Source organism: Rhizopus delemar, genomic scaffold, assembly GCF_000149305.1.
Source record: "Rhizopus delemar RA 99-880 supercont3.5 genomic scaffold, whole genome shotgun sequence".
In the NCBI taxonomy this organism is placed as follows: Eukaryota; Fungi; Mucoromycota; class Mucoromycetes; order Mucorales; family Rhizopodaceae; genus Rhizopus; species Rhizopus delemar.
The window spans coordinates 593,480-613,435 of NW_027137831.1; the positions used below are offsets into that span (position 1 = coordinate 593,480).

The window sequence follows — 19,956 nt, forward strand, 5'->3', positions numbered from 1 at the left end:
ACAAAAGCAGCCTTAAAGAAAAACCATTTATATTGACACAGGAGAAGATAAACTATTAAACTAGGAGAACAAGTTAATAAAAAGGATAATCCTACTATGAAAATTACTATTTAGCCAAAGAGGCAGCAAAAAGGATATTCTTGACCAAGACTAACAAAGACAGACAGAGTAAGCTATTTCAAGAATGTTAATAAAATAATTATAAAGTACAAAAGAAATTTTTTTACCATTTTATGAGGCTAAGGTATGATTTCTTTTTTAACTACTGAAACCAATGGAATGACGTGTTTAACATTGAATGAAACCAAAGGGACCATAGAACGATAAACAAAAGAGAGCACACCAATTTTTGATGTTAACTGAGATCATATAAAGAGGCAGAGAATAGATTTATTTTGTAGGCCATATATTTTTAACGTTGGTTAAAGACCAAGTTGATAGCAGATAAGAGATTTTAAGAGGCCAAAGAGAGAGAAAGAGAGAGAGAGACATGTTTGAAGCACAAAAGTAGCAAAGCATTTGTTTGAGAAGAGAAGTTTTTGACAAAAGACCATAAGAACCAAGTTTAGATTTGAAAAGACAAAATATTTAGGCCATCAGTTTTAGAGAAGAGTAATTGTTTGATAAAGAAAGAAAAAAATTTTTTGGGCAAATTCTTTAAATATATATTTTTTTTTATTTTCACATTCTTGATGAGGCATTTTTCTTTTTTCTTAGATTTCTATAAAACTTTAAAAAACTTGTTTATCCATAAAGAGATGGTAAACAAAAAGACAAAGCCGTTCTAGACTAACGAGTAAACAAACTTGAATTTTTTTTTTCTTTTTTCTTTTTCTTTTTCTTTTTTTTTTTTCAACTGCAATCCTTAACATCCCCTACATACAGCAACTTGCTTAAGGGAGGTTTTCCTTTCTTTCAAATCTTCCTATTCTCTTTTCATTGTTAAATGAATGACACTCTATAATAAGCAAGATGATTGATTGTCTATTTCTTTGTCTGTACAACCGTTTTCTGCATAAATTCACATGAAATTTAAAGACCTATCATTCTCTTATTTATTTAAAGGTATAAAAAACATACAAGCAAATAGAAAAAAGCTACTCTGTGTCTTTTTATTTTATTTTATTTTTAATCATATCTTGTGTGAAATGCATTTTTTACTTTTTTTTGCTATAAAAATGTGCTTTTTTTTTAATTAGTTTAATTAAAAAGGAAGGAAACACAAGTTTACACCGAATTTCGTGTGTAACGATTTTGTAGGAAAAAAAATATTAACCTGTCCCCTATTGTTCAGGACACATGAACAAATATTACTTTGTTAGTGTGGTTTCATTATACTTTTAATCAATACTCACTTATGTTCTAGTGAAATATAGTAATAATGATGATTAAAGATTAAAAAAAGAAGAACATGAAATGAAATAGTCAGTTAGTATCATTTGTATTGTTGTTTGTACTTTTTCATATCTGAGTCTATTTTGCCTTTTTTTTTATTTTGTTTGCGGTATTTTTTGGGACCGATGGGAATAAAATAAAGCATTATTTTTGTATATGTATTGCTGAAAAACAATGCTACAAATTAAACATGTTCTTCCTTGGAGAGACACTGATCGTTTGAACAGAATCAAACAGTCTATGACAAAAAAAAACATGAGCAACTCCGTATCTAACGATAAGAAGCTGCTTCTTGCCTACTGTAGTCACCTTCTGAGAACCAAGACTTCCAACGTATTTATATTTCAACCAAGGTCAGCGTATCAATTGAACAATTACACAACCGCCTCCATAAACTTGAAATAAATAACAACCGTATCACAGATATCCACAGCCTGACCCCCAATGTAGTAGCCTTTTTAATACACAGCGATTATGCGTCTGAATTAACAGAGCATCTAAAAAAGTTCAAGTATAGCTTAGAGAGAAATTTAACACATGTGATGGATCCATCTTTAACGATTCAAAATACAATAGCTGTGCCATGGAGAGACACAATAATCATGCATTTGGGCACCACTGCAACCGAATTATACGGGCTTTCACTTTCATTTGTCTGCTAGTCAAGTACGCTGTGGAGAGATACTTTTACAGTAAAGACTGGATACAAAAGTTGTACCTTAATGATATAATTTCTTCTTAGCAACATAATAATGTTATTGAAATTTTTTGCTCAGATGAGGACGCGGACATGCTATAAGAGAACTCCTCTGACAGTTCTGCTGATCAATAATGTCAACCCTTTCCATTTCTCTGTTTAACGCTATCGGTTTACTTAAACAAGCTACCTCTCTTATTACAACTGGTCATACTACTAGTAACAGAAACTTGATCAGTTGCTCCTAATCAATACCCTACTTCCTGGCAACAATTCCATACTTATGATCAACCCATCAAATCGTTTCCGTTTCATGGAAGCCTTGAGTTCACTCTATTAGTTAATTTTTTCTGTCCCTTTCTAGTTCATCATATTATTCATGACCATCCTGTACTAGACAAACTTACCCTTTCATTTATAGTATTAAAAATTCACGTTCATTGTCTCTACCTCCTATCATCTTTGGATCACACTTCAATTCAAGAAGTATTGGTACTTCGTTCTCAAGCTCTCCATAGTACAACATTAGTTGTATTTTGTGGCGAATTTAATGCAAGAATAGGTTTGTTTACCGATGATTCATGCTCTATTCATTGTGGTAATATCTTGCAAATTTGAATTTATTCACACGATATAACCCTTTGGAGTCAACGCTTGGCTAATGGCAGACTTACCTCAATTACACACAATGGGAGTGGTATCATTGGCTACTTCATGAGTACTGGGATATTTGGGGTTTTATAATATAAAAAAGTACAAAGTCAATCAGAAAATATAAAAATAAGTGACACTCAAAGCAGGTTGTCCTTTATTCAAGTTAAAAATATGAGGGTATTTATACTTTTCTTTCCACGGCTAAATATTAATGTTTACAGCTATGCTCGCTTAACGGCCGTCATCGCCTGTCGGCTCGGATTCTGGCTTCCCCCCCACCACCCACCATCCACACGCCCACATCAATTAATTGAGCGTTAATAAAATGCAATGTTATTGGTAATAATAATAATAATATTGTTTATAAGGCGACATGTGTGTTTTAACAGTAAGAAAAAAGTTATATATATAATAATCAGATGTAAATTGAATGGGATTATCGTTGTGATATTAGCAAAGTAAAAGTTCAGGATAAACAATATTTTCAGTCTTTGTTGAATTGACGTCGTTTTTTTTGATTAAGCAATACAGAAAGTCCAGACACAGATGCTACTCTTGATAAGGCGACATATAGCTGGCCATGAGTAAAAACGGGTAAGCAAAGATCAACTCCAACAAGTTTAAGTGATTGCCCTTGTGATTTGTTGATAGTAATTGCAAATGAGGGTCTTACAGGAAACTGCTTTCTAGTCAAAGTGAAACGTGGAATTACTTCAACACGGCCATCAACACCTGGTAGTTTTACTTTCAAAAGAAATTCGCCAATACTCAAGACAGTGTGCCATTGCATAAACCTTTTTCTGCATTGATATTTCTTAATATCATGACAGGCATTTCAACTTTTAATTCTAAAACAGAAGGGGGCAGTCCGTGAGGATTTAAGCTTTGAAGGCATTCAGTAGGCATTTGGCGGTCCTCAGAGCCAGTTGAGTCTTCTTGAGTAATGCGATCAACAGCAAACAATGAAGTTTTGTTGTCAGGCAATTGGTCTAAAACATATCTATTGATCTCATCCACTAAATCATTTTTTGGTGCGGTAATAGCCCTTTCTTGAAAAAATTCAGGATCTAAAGTTTGCTCCATAATTTCTTTTGGATAAATTGAATCGACAAACGTGGTAAGAGAGTGATATTGCGCAACATAATGTGGCAAGAATATTTTTCCATTAAGAAGGGAATTGTAAGATAAACTACCAATCCATTGTGAAAATGATTGGTCAATAGGGTTACTACCAGATAGGCGCATGTTTTCTGTGAGCTTGAGCTTTTTTAGATTTGGCCAAATTTCTATCGATTTTGCTAATAAAGTTTCGACTATACGATGGCGTTGACCATGCTTGACAACAGGTCCAATTTGGGCAAATTCACCTCCCAAGACAACAGGAATACCACCAAAGAGCGATTCGAAATTTGAGCAAATGTCTTGCAAATTTCTACCGACAGCCTCAAAATAATGTCTGTGCTGCATAGGAACTTTGCCCCAAATTATCAAGCTACATTGCCTTAACATGGCAGCAAGGTCACTATTTTTTTTGATTGGACAAACCGAATCAGGATAGACGTTGAGAGGAATCTTGAAGCGGGAATGTGATGTACGATCACCAGGAAGCAAAAGAGTTTTAAAGTATAAAATAACCAGTTCCCCTTATAGTAGTAAAGAAAAAGAAGTAATGAATGCGAATTTGAGCGAATCAATTTTAGCAATCTGAGTGAGAATTTAAATGAGCGAATCATTTTAAAAAATCCAGTACAAATGGAATAAAGAAAAGTGATCTAAGTAACCCCTTCCCTTTAAATTATCACCGGTCTTACAAATGGTAAATGTAGCATAGATGAAGCAATCCATCCATCCATCCATCCATTCATCATGTTATTGAAGAAGAGAAGAGAAAATAAATACGTTGACCATAAAAAAGCTACTATAAAAAAAAGACAAAGTACGCTTAAAAATTAGACATGAAATGGGTGAATTAAAAAATCATAAAATCTAATTTAAATGAAAAAAAGTCGATCGCTCTGTTGTAACATGAGCGACAAAGAGAACACTGGAACAGTATGAATACATTCGAGAAAAGCTAAAGAGCTATATGTATTTATTTTATGCAACGTTAGAAAATGTTTATACGGATGTTTATGGATTGCTTCTATCATTATTTTATGAATGGTAACTAATTTTGTGCTTGACTAGGCTATCGTCAAGGCATTCGAACTCCGTAACAAGAACAAGGCTGAACTCTTGAAAATTCTTGATGAACAAAAGCAAGCTCTTGCTAATGTCCGTGTCCAAAAGGTCGCTGGCGGTAAAAGCCAAGAAATGTAAGTATCTCGACTAAAAAAAAGGTGTGCGGCAAGCTAAGCATTATTTATTAGTGGTGAAGCCCGTAAGAATGTTGCTCGTGTCTTGACTGTTATCAACCAAACTCAACGTGAACAACTTGCTCTCTTCTACCACAAGAAGAAGTACGTTCCTTTGGATCTTCGTGTTAAGAAGACCCGTGCCATGCGTAGAGCTTTGACTCCTTTTGAAAAGTCCAAGAAGACCCTCCGTCAACAAAAGAAGGAAGCTCACTTCCCTCTTCGCAAGTACGCTGTCAAGGCTTAGATAATCCAATTTCTGTCTTTGAAACATAATAATAATAAAAGTTGTACAAAAATAAAAGTCTTTCTCGTCAGTCTTTATGCATACAGTGCTTAATATGTCAACCTACAGTTTTGTAAAAATACACAGCAGAAATTTAACCTCAGCTTGAGATTATATTGATTTTCATTAGTAAATCTTTGGAATTGCTACGATTAAATTTGTTTATTTATATTAAAAAAACTTAAGTGAGCGCACGGTGGCTTTAATACATCTTAATCGCCCAAGCAGGATCAAAAAAGAATGAAAGGGGATCGAAAAATCTCCTTTTGAGATCAAGGACGAAAAAAGTAAGAAAACAAACGAGTAAGAAGGGAAAGACGTGTCATAGCCGCCAGTATGAGTTCTGAAGCAATCAATCCAAGAGTCGTTTTCCAGGAAAGAGAGGATGTGAGAGAGACAATTTTTTGATGATGAAGATGATTGAGCTCAAAAAGAATCAAACATATGGTGGACCAATGGGAAAAGCAAGGGGAAGCAGATCGAAAGGAGCGTGGTTTGCGAGTGGGTAATAAGTTCAAAAGGAAAGGCGAGGGATTTTCAATAGTGATCGGCACTTGTAACATTTGGAGCATACCGAGATATTGTATAGCATGTTTCTTGGAAAGAGAGCTGTCAGGATGCTTGGGGCAGGGCTTTGGATGGCTACCAGGCAACCAATCAAGTCTCCAACGGATACATCTGCTAATTTCAGAGTAGAACCTGGAAAGCCAAAGTATAAGATCCAAGTATAAAGAAGGATGACAAAGAGAGAGCAGATTAGAGTGAGGAGCTGATTGCTTTTGTAAAGGCTGACTTACAGGAACCCATGTTTGACGGCCTTAAAGGAACGAGCACTGAGAGTGTCACCTAACAGTGAGCAACGCTGTCATAGTACTGTTTTCGAAAGCTTATGCCATTGCGGCTGGCCAAAATGCTGCTTGATGTGGGGTAGCAGGTTGGAACTGCTACTGTACTTTCCAAGTATTTGAGAAAAATGTAAAATAATTGAGGAAAGAGAAATAGAAAATTGAGATAATTCGATGATAATCATAAATTGGTACTTTCTATGAGATTATGAACCATCTTGTTATGAACCTACCATCACGATGTAAATATCTAAATCTCTGAAAGAGAAACTGCTTCCTCCACAGCGATGTTTTTTCTTTTTCTTTTTCTTTTTCTTTTTTTTTTGTAAAAGCATCCAGACTCCCTTTGTTTTTGAAAGCAGAATTTGCAATATCAAGCATATCCTTGCTCGCATTAATGTCTCGTTACCAAAGTATTCTGCTAGTTTTACAGTCCAGAATACTATTGGTCAGCTTTCCTTCATGCTCTAATCTTTTTCTTTCTAGCTTTCTTGTACAACAGCCGTTGCAAATTTATTTCAGATTAATGAGTCGTGTATTCATTTATATCTACCAATGCACATTGTATTTGTTTTTGTCGCTCAAGTAGTTTACTGTACAAAACATTAGTGGTACTAGAGAGGACTTTTTTCATGCAAACACTATCCTTCTTCTTCATTCCATCACCAAACATTATCAATGGTAAGACTTTGGATTGCTTAAATTCTGTGGGCAACCAACGACGGATAGCCTTCCTTTTTAATACATTTTTCACAGTACCCTCTTTTCCAAATATTTCTTTTATTTTTTATGCTTTTTAAATCTTCTTGATTTTCTTCTCCTTCTGCTTCACCTTGTCTGTTTCCTTTTCTTTTATTGTATTCCTCACCACCATCGATAAAAATATTTGCCATCTCATCATTGGCTCTCTGACGTCCTTGATAATCATGAGATCTGAAAGGTACAGACTTGAATCCGCAGAATTCAAAAAGATGATCTGATTCTTCTAATGTTCTTTGAAAGTAGTCTTTATAGTATCTCGGCATGTCATTTTCGTACTTGGAAAGCTTGTTTCAACTTATCAGAAAACTGTCCCAATTATTTGGAGCTGCAAGTATTTAAAATTTCCAGGCTCTGTTGGAGTACCTTTCTTGTGAATGGATACTACTTGAGCCATATGTCAACTTTCGGGAATACAGGACTACTTCCAGCATAATTGGAACAGGGATAGTAAGATTGGTGCAAGAAGATGTTGAATGAGGAAAAGTATCTCGTTTTTTACATGGTCAACGCCAGAAGCATTGTTAGAAGGGAGTGATTGAATGACTGATAGGATATTCGTCAGTGCGATTGGGCAAACGAATTCAAATGGTAAGCTATCTGAACTGATTTCGGACCTTTGCATTCCCTGTGTAGCTTCTTTAGAGTATACGTTTTCAAGATGTCTCGCCATTGTGTCAGCTGAATGCTTGGGTCCTTCCATTGTTGAAAATGTTGGGCTTATTGTTCTTCGTTTTCTTATACGACTGAATTTGGCAATTGCTTTTGCATATTGACTAGATGTCAACTGTTGACAGAAATGTTCCCAGTTTTCTTTGCGCTTCTTTTGAATAAGTCGCCGTAGAGCTGCACGAGCCTCTTGATGTTTGAGCCAATATTTCAGTTTGCTGAGTCCTTGAGCTTTTCGCCACTTACGGTAACATCTTTCTCGGTACTCGTAGGCCTTTTGCATATCCTCTGTCCAAAAGTCCTTCAGTGGTTCCACTGGTTGTAATTGTCGTCCGCAGCTTGTGTCCAAGGAGTGATAAATTGCTTGACAAAGCTGTCTGATAAATTGCTCAATGTACGTCGTTGCTGTTTAATGGTCTCGTAGTGAAGCAGCAATTGTTATTATATATATCTTTAATATACTTTGAGTTGTCATTTTGAATTCTTTTATGTATTGCTTGAATATCTTGGGACTTTTTAGTCTACCAAGCCTCCAAGTGATTCGCTTTTCTCCCGGACTACCTGTCATGGTTTCCGGAATATACAAACCTAAGGACATCAATTTGTGGTTGAAATCTAATGACAGGTCGCTTCTTATTACTAAACAAAGGTTATTTAATTCATTACTACTTAAGGAATAGTCTATTATGCCACTGCCCTGACATGTCATGCAAGTAGATTGACCAAAGCATAGCCTTGAATTCCGCACAATCAGGTTGTTTCGTTGAATACAGCTGCACAGTTAATTTCCTTTAGAGTTTGAGTTGTGATTGTCAGTGTAATCTCCCATTCTGGTATTAAAGCTACCACATAAAATGGTTTGGTTGGTATGTGAGATGGTTTTTGGTAGTACATCAAGTATTTCTGCAATGGTTTGGTTATCAAGTGAAGGTGGAAGATATATACAGTGTGCCAGAATATCTTTGATTGCAAAAGAGGATTTATATTGCGAGAATTGTTAATCGTCATTGAGTAGGTGATGTATATGAAGCTGACACTCAGGGTTAATAGGTGGTATATATGCTTGGTGGTAATGACAAAGTTTCTACGATTAGTAGGACTGATGAGTGTTCTGCTCGATGAAGAATACGTGATATAACTTGTTTGAGTAGCCCAGTGGCATTAAAGAGCATAGTATTAAATTGGTTCATTAAATATCAAAAGCCGCAGTTATATGCGTATGGTGTTAAATGGGTCCTTTCTAATACTTTCAATAAACTCTATCTTTTTTCACTTTTTAATATAATTTCATTGGATTCAGAAAACTGTTGAACTTGCTGGTCACCGCTTGCCTATTTCGATATCCATTCTCAAGTAAAACAAGATGAGGATAATCAGACTTGCAGTAGACTTCTTCCTCGACAATTTTAATTGCTACTATAGTGTGATGACATGAAAGTCTTGGAACTATATTAATCTATTTTTTAACTTGAAGAATTGTTTACATGTATCAATTACAAGAGAATGTATTGTTCAATATTCTAGTTTACTGCATATTGGAATGAGAAATGAAATTACAAATAAATATCCACCAGTATAAAATAATGGCCTAGATACATACAAAAAAGCATTGATTCGACATGAAGTCGCAATTTGAGAATCGACATAACAACAAACGGATGTAAAGCTTCTGCTCCCTTTTTTTAATATAAAATTGTAAAATGGCATGGTAAGCACTGTACACAGAAACAAGACAGAACTTTGGTTTATAATTCTTTTTTAATATAGAATAAAAAAAAGTGTACATGAAAAAGACCCTTGTTGTGCAAAAAATGTGAAGAAAACCATTTATCGGTTGGCTATAAAAGAGAGATAATGAGTATACAGCAAAGCAAACGTTCAGTGACTTACACTTGGCAACACGTTCAAGTTCATCCTTCTTCTTAATAGCATAAGAGTTAGCAGAACCCTTAGCAGCGTTGATCAATTCGTCAGCAAGACATTCAGCAACGGTCTTGACGTTACGGAAAGCGGATTCACGAGTACCAACGGTCAACAAAGAGATAGCTTGGTTGACACGACGGAGAGGAGAAACATCAACGGCTTGACGACGGACGGTACCTTGAGAACCGATACGAGTAGAGTCTTCACGAGGACCACAGTTGATGATGGCATCAACGAGGATTTGGACAGGGTTAGCGTCAGTCAACAAGTTGATGATTTCAAAAGCGTGTTGAACGATACGAGCAGCCATGAGCTTCTTACCGTTGTTACGACCAGTCATCATCAAAGCATTGGTTAAACGTTCAACGATGGGGCACTAAAATGCAAATTTATTTAATGCTTCATTCCATATGATTTGTGTCTCTTTCGCTTTACCTGAGCCTTACGGAAACGCTTGACAGCGAAACGACCGGCGGTGTGGGGCAAGTAAACTTGTTGGCGGATTTGAATGTAGTCTTGGAGAGAAATGTCCTTAACTTCGACATCTTCATAAGACCATTTGTTGAACAATTTACGAGTACCATCAGCGGAAGCGCTGACATGAGCGGGTAAACCTAAGGCAGGCATGATGGTCTATAGTATGGTTGTAATAAAAATGATGGATGGGATGGATGGATGGATGGATGGATAAAGGTGTATATTGGATATAAAAATGAAATATGTTGAAAAAAAGTTTAAATTGAAATATTGGTGTATGATAAAGTATGAAGAAGGATAGATCAGTAAGGATATCATTTAGATGAATACACTATTGTTTCTCTTTACCTGTTATTTACGAAAAAAGAGGAGGATCTTTCACTTGTGAATCCATTTGCTTTCCACCTAGAGACTAAATGAATCTCCGATGTCTGACTTGCAATTATATACTTTGTAATTGTCTACTATAGGCAAAGCCAAAACAGGAAGAAATGAAAACAATTCTAGTTGTTTTAATTGACAACATGGTGTTCACTGTGAAAGAGTATAGATTAAGATAAAAAGTAAACACTTTTAGAAAACTAATTCATGGCTCAAATAATATGCTAACAAAAGAAAAATAAAAATTATTTGTGAAGGATTTAAAAGCAAATTTCATAGTGAACTACATAAAATAAGCTCATAAGAATCATACACAGAGTTGAATAATAAGCGTCTGTATTCTATTAGGTTCTTTTTCAACTTTATTTAAAATAAAGTTTTAAAGTCAAAAAGACTGAAAGACATTGATTTTATACTAAAAGTGACAAATGTTTAATAAAATCAAGTCCAAAACCTACAAGTTAAATATATGAAATAAGCCCATGATGATTTACTAGAATTCTTTTTTTAAGTACTAAATGAATTTTACTTTAAGCTTAAATACAGTTGTTATTAAGAACATTCAAAATAAAATGAATCTCAAAGGAGCTAAATTAGGCTAATTTCCACTATTGTTTTCGAAATCCATTATTAAAATTACTAAAAAGAAGAAGGAAGCAAAAGAGACATGAAAAAAAAAAAGTCGATTTGACGTGATGGTTACACTGATCAAATTGACATGTGCAAATTTTGGTGGATTTCAACTGGCGTAGGCTGTAAGCGGTAATTGAACCGAACTTGCTAAATGTGCATGAAGGTCACAATAAAATTGTTTTTGCGGTGTATTACATAATGAGTGTGCATGAGTCATTTGATTGGGAATAAAAAAAAGACTGCTTTTCAAGATTTTTTTTTCTTTATATGAACTTGATATCGCTTTCATACTCTTTTTTTTTTTTTATTTGTATTGATTTTTTATATAAAACATGGAAGACGTCCGTATTACAGGCTATAACGCTTTATTAACACCTGCTTTCTTGCAAGAAGAATTTCCTGCTGTAAGAATATTGTCTTTTAATTTGAGAAATAAATACTAAAAGAAATATAGTCTGAATCTACTCAAGCAACAGTAAAGCAAGCACGTAAAGAATGTTCTGATATTCTTCAAGGTAAAGATGATCGTTTGATTGTCATCGTTGGTCCTTGTTCTATTCATGATACCGAAGCTGCTAAAGAATACTGTAAGTTCAAAAAACATAGACAAATACTCTTGATTTTGGGATCAACTAAATTTAAAAAAATTTTCTGTCAAAATAGGTCAAAGATTATTAAAGGTCAAGGAGAATCTTAAGGGTGAACTTTTGATTATTATGCGTGCCTATTTTGAAAAGCCTAGAACAACTGTTGGTTGGAAGGGTCTTATCAATGATCCTGATATTGATAATAGGTAAAGAAGAAAAACCTGTTTCTTTTTTCGTGACGTTAACTAAAAGAGAATAGTTACAATATTAACAAAGGTCTTCGTGTGGGTCGTAAGCTTCTTTGTGATCTTACAAACATGGGCATGCCTGTCGCCGTCGAATTATTGGATACCATCTCACCTCAATATCTTGCCGACTTGATGTCTTGGGGAGCCATTGGTGCACGTACAACTGAATCCCAACTTCACAGAGAATTAGCCTCAGGTGTCTCTTTCCCTGTGGGTTTCAAGAATGGTACCGATGGTAATGTACGCGTAGCCATTGACGGTATTGGATCTGCTTCTTCTCCTCATCACTTTTTGGGTGTGACCAAAAATGGTACAGTAAGCATTACTCACACCACTGGTAACCCTGATTGTCACATCATCTTGCGTGGATCTAATGATGGACCCAACTATTCTGCTGAACACGTTCAAAAGGCTCGCGCAGCCATGGAAAAGGCTGGTTTAAGACCTACCATCATGATTGATTGTTCACACGGAAACTCCTCCAAGGATCACCGCAATCAACCCAAGGTCTGTCAAAATCTTGGTGAGCAAATCGCAGCTGGTGAGGATTCCTTAGTGGGTGTCATGATTGAATCACACATCAATGAGGGTAAGCAAAGTGTGCCAGAGGCTGGTCCCACTGCTTTGAAATATGGTGTTTCCATCACAGATGCTTGTGTAGACTTTGAAACAACTGAACAAATGTTGAGCGGTTTGGCTGAGTCAATTAAGGCAAGACGTGCTGCTAGAAAGTAAATGATATACTTTTTACTTGTCTCCCAGATTCTCTTCCCTTGTTCATATACACACTTTACACATCTACAAACATTATACATGACCATTACATAGAAAAAATAAAATAAAATAAAAGGATTTTTTCTTTGAAATTATCAGAATGCTTTCATTTTATTTCATATTTGCAAAAAAAAAAAAAAAAAATTAGCTTTATTTGTACGGTTATAAGTACTGATCTAACATCTTGGTTTATCAACAAAAATCCACGCCCAATCTTTTATACAATCAGTAAAAATCTGTTTAATGCTGAAAAAGTAGATGCCAGCTTCGCCACCGCCATTGTGACTGGTGTGTTTTTTTAATTGATTACCAAAAAAAAAAAAAAAAAAAAAAAGAGAGAGAGGTTTTTTACAACAACGTATAATGGCAGGAATTAGTATATATCATTCAAACAAAAAAAAATAGTAGAATTTAAGCTTGCTAATTATTTACTTAATGACTAGAGAGTAAACAAAACAGAAATGCAAATCGTTTAGGTGGATCAAGTAAGTAAATAGATTATTATTTTTGACTTTTTACTTAATTTAAATAGAAATAAAGAAAGATCCAGGTGTACCTAATTTTGCAAATTTCAAACAAAAGAAACAAAATAAAGAAGAAAATCAAAGACAAAAGGTGAGAGTGGAGAAAGAAAGAAAAAGGAAAAAGATTATAATGAATGTGTAGATTGCCAATACAAAAGAACGACAAGACTTGGCAAGACAAAACTTGCAAAATAAAAACAGAAATTTGAGTTTTTTAAACATGTTACAAACAGCCGAGCAAAGAAGTCAAGAATTTGAGCAGCAGATAGGAGAGGATGATGAAAAGGAGATCAAGGACGCAGCAGCTACCGGACAAAAGGACAATTCAAAGAAAGCTTATTATCGTGAGTTCAGAAAGGTGATTGAAAATGCTGATGTTATTCTGGAAGTATTGGATGCGCGTGATCCTCTTGGTACCCGTACTCGATCTGTTGAACGTATGATTATGGATAGTGGATTGAATAAGAAGATTGTCTTTGTTCTTAATAAGATTGGTAATATGAATATTGACTGCCCCTTGAGACATCAAATTGAATCGTATGTTATTTGAATAGATTTAATACCAAAAGAGAATGCAGATCAATGGCTCAAGTATTTACGTAATGAATATCCAGCTATTGCTTTCAAGGCATCCACTCAACATCAGCGTGAGAAACTCAAGCAATCGAATGTGTCTACAAATGCTGCGAGCGAAAGTCTTTTGAATACATCAGAATGTTTGGGTGCTGATGATTTAATTAAATTGTTAAAGAACTATTGTCGAAATTTGAACTTGAAGACATCTATCACAGTAGGCATCATTGGTTATCCTAACGTAGGAAAATCATCAGTGATCAACTCACTCAAGAGATCCAGAGTATGTGGTGTCGGAGCAACACCAGGATTTACGAAGGTTGCTCAACAGATTACATTAGACAAGAATATCAAGCTATTGGATTGTCCTGGTATCGTATTTGCTCAACAAGGACAAGGCGATCAAAATGAAGCAGAAATTACATTAAGAAATTGTGTTAAAGTAGAACTGTTGGAAGACCCAGTCACTCCAGGTAACAACAAAAAAAAAAAAAAATAGAAAAAGTCTGACTCTTGAACTAAATTGTATTTAGTGGAAGTCATTTTATCAAAATGTGGTATTGAACAATTAAGAAAAACATACAATTTATCATTTTTCAGTAATGTACATGAATTCTTGGTGTTATTAGCACAGCAAAGAGGAAAATTAAAAAAGGTAAACTTTATACTTTGATTTCTAGTTACTCATCCTTCATGTGTATCTCAGGGCGGAATTCCAGATGTAGACCAAGCAGCACGACACGTACTTAATGATTGGAATGGAGGAAAGATTCCATTTTACAGTGTTCCACCTTCTAGCAAACAAAGCCATATTGATGCGGCTGTTGTAAATACATTTGCACAAGAATTTGATGTTCAGTCAATTGCACCTAGTAATTTAGACAGTGCTATGTCTATTGATTAGAAAATGAAATTATCCTTTTTATTAAACCTGACCTATTGAGTTTTATTTATAAAATCAGGATATTTTTTTTTTTCTATTAAAAAAGGATTTTTCCCTTTTTAGTCTCTTTGATTCTTGTTGATTATGCAAAAACCACATGGAAAACAGATTTTTTTTTTGAAAGCTTATAAATAAAAGCTTTTTTTTTTCTTTTTCTCTTTTTTTTTTTTTTTCTTTTTTTTTTTCTTATAAAAATGTTTACAAGAATCTTTCATAATATTCGCGACAATATGGGTAAATCAACCCTACGTCAGACTACAAAGCATGATCCACCTTCTATCAGCGATTGTTCAGAAAGAAGACCTTCGGTTACAGAAGAGTGTGATAGTGTATTGACAAGATTCACAACTCAAACAGCACCAGAGCCTATTCCTATCAGAAAGAATAACAGAAGAAGTAGTGCCACCGTATTTGGTATTTCCAATGTTACTTTTGATGATTACGTACAAAAAGACCTCGTTTCAAGTTCCTGGAGTTAAAAACAAGATAGTTTATAATCTTCTTCTTTGCTGAACCAAGTACTCTTTTCGGTTACTTTAAAGGGTCTACTTCTTTCTCACTTTGATATACAAGTGTATGGCAACTTCATGTCTTCTTTCCCCACGTCTTTCTTTCTGTAAATTCATGTAATTAGCTTCTTTTTTTAATAAAGATTGTAGTTTATAAATCATAAAGCTCGTTTTATAATCGTCTAATCAATAAAATTTATCTTTATCCCTTTTCAATAATGGACGATAAACTGAGTTAGATGAGCTCAAGATAAGCAGATGAAATACAAACAATTCACTGTTTAATATAAACAACACAATCTACTTTCTTCATCAAATGAATTATTTTATTAAATAGATTGATAAACTTGTAGTTTATTAAAATACCAAGTCTCTATAGAAAATAATTGGTTTTGTTTGATTTTCATGATTAGAGTAAGATTCAATGGGATAATTAGACATAAAGACTTATTAATGCATTTTATAATAAAAAACCGATTGGTAAATTCGTTTGCATTATAAATCAAATGTAACACTCGAGTATGCATAATAACTTTATCTTTATTTTGTTTATTGGTCGTCATAGATACAAAAGTAATGTCATCACTACATAGATACCATCCTTATTTTATATAAAATGTCATTAAAGGCGAAATAATAATCTGTCAGTTTCATTATAAACTTGCCATATTTGTAAATTATATCACATTCAGCTTATAAGTTATGATTCCCTAAAGATAATCTCTTCGAAGCATACAATTTGAACTGCTGACTCTGCTTGTTGCTTGTACAACGACATGTGACACCTTTTGATTCTTGAGCAACCTATTGAAGTTACACAGTATTTTAAACGATAAATAAGGGTAGTTGTATATCTCTTATTAAACAGGATTTATTCAGCTAAAGAAGTTGATGTATATTTAAATCTTGAATATTCATTGTGTAAATCATATCCTATACTGCAAACAGCACTATTTATATATAACTTTGCTCTGTATTCCGTTTGTTACACACATGTTAGCATCATCTGGAACATTGACTGTTTTAAGAGAAAAAAGAAAGCAGATAAAAGTTTTAATCCGTGAATTGGGATTCAACACAAAACTCCCTTTTCTGAATTCATAGGATGGTAATTACATTTTTAAAGATATTTGAATTTTTGCAACAATAGAGAAATAGAAAGTAAGGATTGAGATGGATCAGATCAAACTATTACAAGCAAGCTTGTAGATCTTTGCACCCATCCCCCCAAAAAAAAAGATGTGATTTTTGTAGCCTGATTATGGTCTTTAAAGAAAGAGGGGGGTTTTTTTTGAGTCATAAGTAGTCTACGGAGCATTCCGATAAAACTTATTCCTGACTCAGATATAAAACAAAGCGCTTTTGAATTAAAATCATACGTCTTTCTAGAATATAGCTTTCATGGGTGGACCACAATTAGAAGTTATTAAGGTACGTGAGCGACACTTGTACAAAAGAAAAGAAACATAGAATGAACTATAGTATAGTTTGGGTTCTATGTATTTTATCCAGTAGGCACCATGTTGTGCTTTGGCGGACCATTTTTTTATGAAAAGTTTGTTAAAGACATCCACTTTTGGCCAGATTATGAAACAACCTATCAACCACCTAAAACAATAAACGATGTGAAAAGTGCATTAGAGATATTAAAGGCAGAAAGAGAAGAAAGATGGAAACGGGCATTAGAAAAAAAGGAATAAAACATCTTAACGTTCAAGCCATAGTTTATTTTTGGATCTCATTAATCGGAAGGCACTGATAGGGATACGCTGCCATCGGCTTAAATCTTTTAAATAAGGATGTTCTTGATCATTATCTTCTTCATCAGAGTGAAGTTGTGATGTGTCTACTAGATCGTCCATTGAGACTTCTTCTATGGGCATTTCTATTGAATTCGATTGACTAAGTTTACGTTTTTTGCTATTATCATTTTCATTGCTTTCTTCTATTTTTGGTAGTCGCTTTTTATTATCCACAGTTTCAGCAGTTTGTTTAAGAAGCTCGGATAATTGATCTTGAATATGCAAAGAAGATGATGTATCTATATGTAATGAATTGGAAGAGGAAGAAGAGGATGCATGAGTTGAGTCGAATGAGAGTGAGAAATCATCTGAAATGATGTTTGATAAAGTACGAAGCGCTTCTGAAGACAAATCTTGCGACCCTCGATGCCTTTGTGCTGCTGAAACTGTACTGCTAGGTAGTGAAGGCCTGCGAATTAAATCCACTTGCTGACTTGATTCAAGCGATGAAAGCAAACTGAGCGCATTTACCAATTCAGAAGCGGACAATTGTTCTTCTTTTCCTGCAATGGGGGTATTAGCTCCGTTAGAATCTGCTCCTCCAGGATCGTTCGGTGCTAGCGCATGCATAAATGCTGACACAATATTATCGTAGGTATTGTCATTATCTATTGCAGGTGATGCTCCTCCTTGATCAAAGAGTAAAAATTCATCCTCTTCATCTTCCTCATCTTCCTCATCTGTTGTCGACCAATGATTCAGTCTTTTATTATATTCTAAATATTCTTCCTCATCCTCACTTTCACTATCAAAATCTTCTTCATCTTCTATGTACATTATTTCGTCACTACTATCACTATTTTCATCAGAATCAACTTCTATTTCATTTATAATTGCTTGTGTTTCTGCTGTTTCAATGTCTTCATCGTCGCCCGAGTCAATATGTTCGCTATCATCTGTAAACAGCTCTTTTTCTTCTATAATTTCACGTTCAGATTCTTGGTCTGATAAAGGTGACATTGTATCCAGCAAGTCATCCAAATCATCTACAACAACTTCCTCATCTTCATCCTCTTCTTGGACTGTAAATGTAATGTTCTGTGCTATTTTTTCTTGGTGATGCTTCTTTTTCTTTTTTGATTTTTTCTTTGCCTTCTTTTTCATGGCCACTCCTATTCTTTCTACCACATTGTCCTTTGGTACATCGACGACTGGCTCCGCTATTGCACTTATCCCACATGTGCAGTCTGTATCACACACTGGACAAATGTCTTCTTCATCTTCTTGTATTGATAGGCTGGGCATCGTAGATTTTCTTAAAGGCAGTATGATCAAAGATGGTTTTGACTGGCATTTCTGACAGGTATATCGATCTGCTTTTTCATTACTGTGAAATAGTTCTAAAAAAAGAAGTTTTTTTTTTTTCTTTCTTTAGTAATTTTTTTTTTTTTTTTTTTTTTTTTATTATTACCATGACAGCGGTGACATTCCACTGTCTGCTTTTTGCCTGATTTCTTTTTTTTCTTTGTCTTCTTTTTTTTTCTTCTACTCATTTGTGGATCAGAGATAGAATTATCAGATAAATGTAAAGGGAGTTCAGTGTCAGAATGTTGAAGTTTTGACATTATGAAAAAAAAAAAGTAGCAACACAATAAAAAAATGCAAAATTTGATTTTTTTTTTTTTTTTATCTGTATTTTAATCAATATCAACTCAAAGAGCCGCTATTTTACGGAACAAAGTTCAGTTGTAGTCTCCGTTTTTCTTTAAGCCTTTCTGGCTGAGTATTTAAAAAGTGTTTTAAAATCTTTTAAGTGGTCTCAATATTAGCAGTCCTCAGCTTATAAGGATATTTTGTCTCATACAAATTATATTTTCTCTCAAGGCATTGAAGTAGCAACATGAACTCAAGAGAAAAAAAAAAGATGATATAAAAGCTATTCTATGCAGTCCTTATTTTATTATATTAGTGTTTATCTTTTGTTAAAAAAAAGAAGATCCCTCAATAATAGTTCGGAATATATCCAAATTTCTAAATGTGATAGCTGTAAGTTTCATGAGACAAAAATAAAAATAAAATAAAATAAAAAAAAAGAAGCTTGGTTATATTGTTTTGCTTTCAATCAGCATCGAAGATGATATAGCCCAGCTACTGGTTTAATGAGTTGGCTTCCTGTGACGTGAAGCTTACCAAAGCCATTATCTTTAGCCACCAGTACAAATAGACAGAAGAGCATCACTAAAAAATTAATTCAATATCTCAAAAGAATAGTTCTCCTAACCAAAGAAAGAAGAAAACGATAACGATATAGCTGAAGCAAATATCAGGTGAAAAGGGCGCTATTTGACCACAATATTTATAGCTAACTCTTGTTTAAAGGATTGAGTTTGTTTGCATGGTGATAATGAATTCGTCTTTCCCTTGCGATTTAAGGAATTGGAACGAGACGAAGAGAATAAAGCAAAACTAGCAAAGAGCAATTGTCAATGTTCTCTTCTAGTAGTAATAAGAATTATTACCTAATCCTATTATACATTAATAGTTTTTATATTCAAAAGAGAACTAAGGATTATCCACTGGAAGCAGGAATATATAATGAAACTATGTACATGATGAATCAAGTTAGTGGTTTGTATGTTATTTTTGCCAGTATCCATATCAGTTGATGATTTCTCCCTTTATTACTCAGGGCTAATTCCTATTTAATAAATAGCAAATATAGATCAGGTTATGCCTTTGCTATTGCCGAATGCAAAGAAACGTTACAACTGTATAAAATTGAAGCAAAATTTCTAATATGAAAGAAGGAAGCACTGATCTTCAAAAGGTTGATGTTTAATTGAAACACAAGCTGAATGCTTTTATCTAGAGCGGGGTAGCCAAGCTTTGCGTTTGGCAATCAAGCTTATATTTACCATTAAATTTACATCAAAGATGAAGTAATGAGCCCATGGAGACTATTAGCATTTTCTATTACCAAAAT

At 34.2% G+C, this 19,956-nt stretch overlaps 9 protein-coding genes across 9 annotated transcripts; 4 read left to right on the forward strand and 5 right to left on the reverse strand.

Moving 5' to 3' along the window:
- Positions 1-3,514: 3,514 nt before the first annotated feature.
- On the reverse strand, positions 3,515-4,255 carry RO3G_06977 (uncharacterized protein; the record flags this gene model as incomplete). Its single annotated transcript, XM_067661567.1, has 1 exon — positions 3,515-4,255. One exon carries the CDS (start codon positions 4,253-4,255, stop codon positions 3,515-3,517), a length of 741 nt encoding a protein of 246 aa, XP_067517668.1.
- Positions 4,256-4,771: 516 nt separating this feature from the next.
- RO3G_06978 (60S ribosomal protein uL29) lies at positions 4,772-5,347 on the forward strand (the record flags this gene model as incomplete). Its single annotated transcript, XM_067661568.1, has 3 exons — positions 4,772-4,798; positions 4,934-5,061; positions 5,116-5,347. The coding sequence occupies 3 exons, from the start codon at positions 4,772-4,774 to the stop codon at positions 5,345-5,347; spliced, it is 387 nt and encodes a 128-aa protein (XP_067517669.1).
- Positions 5,348-5,658: 311 nt separating this feature from the next.
- Positions 5,659-6,193, reverse strand: RO3G_06979 (uncharacterized protein; the record flags this gene model as incomplete). The annotated part of the gene is made up of 2 exons (XM_067661569.1): positions 5,659-6,155; positions 6,184-6,193. 2 exons carry the CDS (start codon positions 6,191-6,193, stop codon positions 5,659-5,661), a joined length of 507 nt encoding a protein of 168 aa, XP_067517670.1.
- A 561-nt stretch (positions 6,194-6,754) lies between these two features.
- Positions 6,755-8,134, reverse strand: RO3G_06980 (uncharacterized protein; the record flags this gene model as incomplete). Its single annotated transcript, XM_067661570.1, has 5 exons — positions 6,755-6,780; positions 6,826-6,993; positions 7,064-7,277; positions 7,493-8,064; positions 8,122-8,134. The coding sequence occupies 5 exons, from the start codon at positions 8,132-8,134 to the stop codon at positions 6,755-6,757; spliced, it is 993 nt and encodes a 330-aa protein (XP_067517671.1).
- A 1,352-nt stretch (positions 8,135-9,486) lies between these two features.
- On the reverse strand, positions 9,487-10,209 carry RO3G_06981 (40S ribosomal protein uS7; the record flags this gene model as incomplete). The annotated part of the gene is made up of 3 exons (XM_067661571.1): positions 9,487-9,497; positions 9,550-9,958; positions 10,018-10,209. 3 exons carry the CDS (start codon positions 10,207-10,209, stop codon positions 9,487-9,489), a joined length of 612 nt encoding a protein of 203 aa, XP_067517672.1.
- Positions 10,210-11,405: 1,196 nt separating this feature from the next.
- On the forward strand, positions 11,406-12,643 carry RO3G_06982 (3-deoxy-7-phosphoheptulonate synthase; the record flags this gene model as incomplete). Its single annotated transcript, XM_067661572.1, has 4 exons — positions 11,406-11,477; positions 11,528-11,660; positions 11,737-11,866; positions 11,920-12,643. 4 exons carry the CDS (start codon positions 11,406-11,408, stop codon positions 12,641-12,643), a joined length of 1,059 nt encoding a protein of 352 aa, XP_067517673.1.
- A 783-nt stretch (positions 12,644-13,426) lies between these two features.
- Positions 13,427-14,683, forward strand: RO3G_06983 (uncharacterized protein; the record flags this gene model as incomplete). The annotated part of the gene is made up of 4 exons (XM_067661573.1): positions 13,427-13,700; positions 13,761-14,252; positions 14,313-14,434; positions 14,486-14,683. The coding sequence occupies 4 exons, from the start codon at positions 13,427-13,429 to the stop codon at positions 14,681-14,683; spliced, it is 1,086 nt and encodes a 361-aa protein (XP_067517674.1).
- A 233-nt stretch (positions 14,684-14,916) lies between these two features.
- Positions 14,917-15,201, forward strand: RO3G_06984 (uncharacterized protein; the record flags this gene model as incomplete). Its single annotated transcript, XM_067661574.1, has 2 exons — positions 14,917-14,956; positions 15,080-15,201. The coding sequence occupies 2 exons, from the start codon at positions 14,917-14,919 to the stop codon at positions 15,199-15,201; spliced, it is 162 nt and encodes a 53-aa protein (XP_067517675.1).
- Positions 15,202-16,937: 1,736 nt separating this feature from the next.
- RO3G_06985 (uncharacterized protein) lies at positions 16,938-17,993 on the reverse strand (the record flags this gene model as incomplete). Its single annotated transcript, XM_067661575.1, has 1 exon — positions 16,938-17,993. One exon carries the CDS (start codon positions 17,991-17,993, stop codon positions 16,938-16,940), a length of 1,056 nt encoding a protein of 351 aa, XP_067517676.1.
- Positions 17,994-19,956: the final 1,963 nt, after the last annotated feature.